The sequence below is a fragment of the Nicotiana tabacum genome, chromosome 12, assembly GCF_000715075.1.
Source record: "Nicotiana tabacum cultivar K326 chromosome 12, ASM71507v2, whole genome shotgun sequence".
Lineage (NCBI taxonomy): Eukaryota > Viridiplantae > Streptophyta > Magnoliopsida > Solanales > Solanaceae > Nicotiana > Nicotiana tabacum.
This window is the reverse complement of record NC_134091.1, coordinates 121,837,649-121,843,771: the sequence shown is the minus strand read 5'-3', so window position 1 is coordinate 121,843,771 and position 6,123 is coordinate 121,837,649. Positions and strand designations below refer to the sequence as shown.

The 6,123-nt window shown below is 34.3% G+C and overlaps 1 protein-coding gene across 2 annotated transcripts; it reads left to right on the top strand.

Moving 5' to 3' along the window:
* The first annotated feature begins 963 nt into the window (after nt 1-963).
* Nucleotides 964-5,650, top strand: LOC107801247 (putative transcription factor GLK1). Of its 2 annotated transcripts, XM_016624533.2 has the most exons (6): nt 1,853-2,279; nt 2,386-2,522; nt 3,606-3,959; nt 4,406-4,462; nt 4,798-4,896; nt 5,192-5,650. In XM_016624533.2, the coding sequence occupies exons 1-6, from the start codon at nt 2,255-2,257 to the stop codon at nt 5,336-5,338; spliced, it is 819 nt and encodes a 272-aa protein (XP_016480019.2). In that variant the 5' UTR covers nt 1,853-2,254; the 3' UTR covers nt 5,339-5,650. The 2 variants fall into 2 exon arrangements, with proteins under 2 accessions (XP_016480018.2, XP_016480019.2); XM_016624532.2 differs by lacking the exons at nt 1,853-2,279; nt 2,386-2,522 and adding an exon at nt 964-1,623.
* Nucleotides 5,651-6,123: the final 473 nt, after the last annotated feature.

Here is a 6,123-nt window from a genome sequence, read left to right as displayed (position 1 = left end):
AATCTGCTAAGATTTGGATGAGTTGGTCTGGGAATTTGGAATACATATGTAGCTCGAATTGACCCATACAAGAATTTATCAAAACACAAAAAAATAAACACTTTTTAGTTAACATGTTTGAATATAACCCATTGTTTAGCTCAAATTAATTCGCGTTGTGCCGTGATAGCCCAATCCTCTTTTTGATTCAACCTATTCTGATCCGTGCAAATGTAATTCCAGCCTACCTATTTTACACCCTCATCTAACCTTATGTTTCTAGCAAGAAATTAAAGCAAACATTGTTAGATTAACTATGATATATAGGGTGTGTTTGGTATGAAGGAAAACATTTTCCGTTATACCAAACACACCCATAACGTTCCATTTTTTTTTCCCAACTATTATATTCCAACGGATATACATGAATTCATACATATGGATCCACTCTCTAGTAGAAGGTTTTTATTCCTCGAGTTCGAACTCGAAATCGAAATCTTTACAGGATATTGAAGGAGTCTAAATCATTCCATCACAACTTAGAGGTAGCTGTGAGCAGAGGCGGACCTACCCTTCGGGTAGGGGTCATTGCCCCCCAGTAATTTCGGAAAAAAATATATATATATATATATATATGTGTGTATATCATAAATAACATGTATATATTTTTGATAGGCACCCTAAAATTCAAATCTTAGGCAGCTGCATTAGTCGATTTGGGGACACAACTTAGACTTTTATTGTGCTGCATGAGTTCGATTCCAACTACAATATTTGCTCAAATTTTTACTCGACAGTAAATGCCCCGCCACTGGCTTTGAGATCAATTTGAAACCTTCACTTAGCTCATCTCAATAAAATAGTAAAAAGAAACAAAAGCTAATAGAACAGCTCACGAGCTTTTGTAATACTAGATTTTTTCTATATTCGAAAAAAGGCCATCCACAAACCCTTTAAATATTAAAAGGAAATACTACCATAACAAAGAGAAAACTACAAAATCTTAGAGACCTTCTACATATGTTGTGGTGGAAATCAAATCTTTCCACCCTCTCCTCTCCCTCTTATACAACAGTCCTCTCCTCATCAGTTCCAAAACTTGAATTCTTTCTCCTTTGGTGTTTCCAGTTTCTGCATCCTTATTTTAATTTCACGTGGCATTTTTACAAAAAATAAAAAGGCATTTGATTTCTTGAAGGTTACTTACATTTTGGGATGCTTACTGTATCACCTTTGAGCTACAAAATCACCAAAAATGACATGGAAAGTTTCACGATTCGAGGAATCGATGATTTTCCAGAGTTTGGTGATGGGAATTTGCTCGAAAGCATTGATTTTGATGACATTTTCTTGGGGATCAACGTCGTCAACGATGATGAATTACCAGATTTGGAGATGGACTCAGAGATTCTTGCTGAATTCTCAGTTAGTAGTGGCGACGAATCTGATCATATGAATATTTATAATACTACACCACCATTCCACGTAGAAGAAAACAACTCTTTCAGAAAAGAAGTGGTGGAAAAAATACCATCAGATTTGAATCAGAAGAGCGAAAAATCTAAACCCAAGTCAAAGGAAAATGATAAGTGCAAGAAATCAACGGGGCAATCCAAAAATCCAGAAGGGAAGAGAAAAGTGAAGGTAAAACAAAAAAAGATTTGAGGAAAATATAATACAAAAATATCATCTCTCTATCTTAGTTTTTTTTTTTCGAGCCGAGTGTCTGTCGTAAACAACATCTCTATCGGTGTTGTTAGTCTTATCACAAGGTAGGGATAAAACTGCATACACACTATCCTCCTGAAACTCTATTTGTGTGTGTCTGTTATTGTAATTGTTGTTGTTGTTGGTCTTAGTTTTTTCCAATGAAATAACATGAGGAATGAACTTCTCAGTATGCTCCTCACTTTAGTAGTATATTTTTAGGGTTTTCATGTAATTCATAGGAAGTAAACCTTTCTTTCGGAGTTTAAGTTCAATGATAATAAAAATATTTACACAATTAAATCATTAAGATAATTGCAGATAACTTTAATAACTCCGTACACCTATATATGCTAGATATAGGTTAACTGTATTTTGTTATATATATAGGACTACAATAATAATAATAAATTCAGTATAATCTCATAAATGGTGTTCTAGAAGGATAGTGTATATGCGGCCTATTTTGCGAAGGTAGAAACTTTGCGAAGGTAGAGATATTATTTATAACAGAATCTCTGTTCAAACAAAACACAGTCATAGCATTGGTTTAAAAAAAAATACAGTAATGAAAGTAACAACGGCAAGAAAAGGTAATGTTTTTCTCTCTCTTTATTTGTTTGTCCTTTAATTTATTTTCTTTCCAGCTTGAGTTTTTTTATTTTGGATAAAATGGAAAGTTTCTTGAATTGTGTGAAGGTGGATTTCCAGAGCTACACAGGAGATTTGTTCAAGCAGTAGAGCAATTAGGTGTAGATAAAGCAGTCCCATCTAGGATTTTAGAACTTATGGGGGTTGAAGGTCTCACTCGCCATAACATTGCTAGCCATCTTCAAGTAAGCATTCTTCTTTTCGTTAGATGGATTCAGGATTTAAGTTCTATCGATTCAACATATAAGAGTATTTTAATGTTGAATTTATTATATTTTTAAGATTATATATTCATATCTACTATCTCGTGTAATTTTAATAATTTGTTATATATAATTTATGTACTGCATAAAAAATACTGGTTCAGATAAACCCAATACTTCGGCCACATCCGATTTAGTTTGGACTTGACTTTTCATTCTCTTTGTTAAGTCTTTCTATATTCAAGAACAACAAGAATATAATCATTTTTCAGTAGATTGAGTGTACTAGTATCAATGGCAAATAAAAAGTACTCCTCGTAACCTCCTCCTCAACAGTCGCGGAGTCATAATTTTCATTTCATTAAGGAATGTCAAAATTTTAAAAAGTAAAAATATGAAAAGGTCAAAGGGAATATATAGTATATATACGTAAAAAAATAATTTTTATCTGTCTAAACTGTGTATTTTTCAGCGAAGGAAAATCAACTGACACCCCCTTGAAGCTATGTAGCTCTGCCACTGCTACTCAAGAGTAGCTCAGTGGAAATTAATTTGAAAAAGGATTAGATCACTATCAATTGTACGAGCCGTTATGGCTGCATTCCCTTGTTTTTTTTAGCCAAATAGCTTATTTCTATCTACAAAGAGAAAAAGCATGTCTTGCCTGCAAATTTCGAAGCTTTCTGCTTTGCTCATAATAGAAGTATTTTTTCTGGTGCAAAAGATCGAATAAATTCTCTCTTTTGACTTCAGTTATCTTACCGACCACCTTTTAATAAAAGGCAGAACTCACTTGCTAGATTACAATATTGTGTTCTACTCTAGTTCAAGTAGTTTAATTAAATACTACAAGAATATAATATTTTTTAGTCTAACTTTTGTGCACCTCAATTATTCTATCAAGTACATGTTACCTTCCGTTAGCTCATGCAAGTATCAAGTAACTAATTTGTACAACAAGACTTAGACAAATGGAAAGAGCTTACTGCCTATTTTCTTTTATCTTTGTCGATAATTTAAATCCTAATCTCCAAGCTGATAGAAGGGACATTGTTATATGTGCAGAAATATAGAGCCCATCGGAAACATTTTCTTGCGAGAGAAGCGGAGGCGGAAATCTGGAGCCAAAGAAAACAAATGTACGGCGGTGCAGTCGTCGTTGGAGGTGGCGGAAATAGAGAGATAAACCCATGGACGGCAGCATCACCAACCATGGGTTTTCCACCTATGACGGCACCACCAATGGTGCCGCCTCATTTTAGACCTCTACACGTCTGGGGTCATCCACCCACCGATCAATCTATGATGCACATGTGGCCGAAACATATAACGCCTCTCCCACCAGCATGGGCATCGGTTGTTCCTCCTCATTCTTCACCACCTATAGATCCTTCCTTTTGGCATTCACACCATCAAAGAGTGAGTGTCTTTTTGTTCTCAATCTCTATTGCTTTTCTCTCAATTAAGTTTAAATTATATGCACTGAATTAAAGCAATAACACTAATATTTCTAGTAGAACATCAACTGTGTAAGGATATTTAGTAGTATATTCTTTCACTTGAAAATATTATAGTTGTTGAGAGAATGAACAAGTATGGCTTGAATCCACATCTGGAGTCAGGATTTTAACTTTATGAGTTCTGGATCTTGGAACGACGATTTCAAGTACTAACAACTGAGTTCTAAATTTAATATTTGTATATTTTTAAAGAATTTCTTAACACAAATACATTATTTGAGCAAAAGTTACTGAATTCGATCGAACACGTAACCAGGCTTCTAGCTCCGTCCCTACTTGAATCTGTGGAATTTATATTCATATAATTGTGGGAGTGAACTAATATTCTCTTTTCTTTTGGTGCAGTTACTAAACTCTCTTGCACCAGGCACTCCTTGCTTTCCTTCACCAATAGCGCCCACGGTAACTATTCAATCAATCAACTTTTTGCTATATGAAGTCTATTTTTCAGTTGTACGCTTTTTGGTTTTTGATATATCTTGGCGTAATTGGTAAAGTTGTTGCTATGACCAAGAAGTCATGGGTTCGAGTCGTGGAAACAGCCTCTTGCAAAAATATAGGATAAAACTACGTACAATAGATTCTTGTGATCCTGCTCTTCCCGGGGACCCTGCGCATAATAGGAGCTTAGTGCCCGACTGCCCTTTTAATATATTTCGTATTAATGTGAAAAAAAAAATGCATACATATTTAAATAAGTTTTTTGTCTTATTTAATCACACTATAATTTCACGCAGAGATTTCCAGTTTCGGGCATCCCATCCCCTGCCATGATCAAAGTTGTCCCCACCGGAGCACGACAAGATCTGCCTAAACCTCCTCCTAATTTTCATCCCGTGAGTTCTCTCTTTTTCGAAAATTAATTTTGTTACATATACTTAGTTTAATGACTTTACTGTTACAAAAAATAATTTTATGACTTTAACGTTACAAAATAAAAAGGTCATAAACGAGGAAAAATAATGCATTTGTTCTTTGCAATCTCTTCTAAAAGTATAAGTTACACAACTTTAAATATTCAAGTCATAAATATTGTTAGTCCTAACTTTTATGTACTAGTGAATTTGCTCATTACGTGTTTCAAAATTTTGACGGTTTTCCTGACATCTTTTTTTCTGAATATTGTGATAGTCAAAGGAGAGCATAGATGCGGCCATTGGAGATGTTTTAGCAAAGCCATGTCTGCCACCATTTCCCCTCGGACTCAAACCTCCCTCAATTGACAGTGTGTTGAATGAATTGCAACGCCAAGGGATTAATAAAATACCTCCAACTTAAGTTTATGAGTTTCAAGCTGCGGGGGTGGAATTAAATTTTTTGGGTATTAATTTCTTGGATCGCTAAGAATTAAACCCTTCAATTCGACGACATTTCTTGCACTTGATGCATGAAGATGAACTCAATAATGGAAAAAATCATCTATAATGCGAGTATTTTCCTCCTAACTTCTTGTACTCTTTTGTTCTTGTTTCCTTTTGCACAAGAACAATGATTTAACTTAACAATGGGTTTGCACATGCATGGAATGGTCACTTGTGACTATTATGTCACCAATTTGAGAATGTAATAATGGCGAGAGCTTATTGCAAACTTGCTCCACTCTTCTTCTATTTCTATAGTATAACAACAAGGAGCATTATTATGAAACAAAATTAAAAGAACAACAACGAAAGCCAAGCAATGGTAAGAAATGATATATTCAAGACTGAAAAGGAAAAGGAAAGAAAGACTAAGGCCCCTTTGTTTGCACTAAATGAAAAAGTTTGAATCTTAATCATCTATATTTCATTTATTATGTGGGTTTGTTTTTAGGTCTCAATCTCAATTATTAAATATTTTTTTTCTTTGTCTTTTATAACCACTTAATAGGTCTGAATAGACAATCCAAATAATTAAGACATATACCAAAGTCTTTAATAGCATTAAGATGCTCCATTAATGTATTTCTTCAAACATGTCCTTTCACTACTTTTCCATCCCCTTTAACCGCTAAATATCATTGTTATCACACACCATTATCAACTACCATCCTATATTATCCGCTATCGTCAGTCACCACAGTT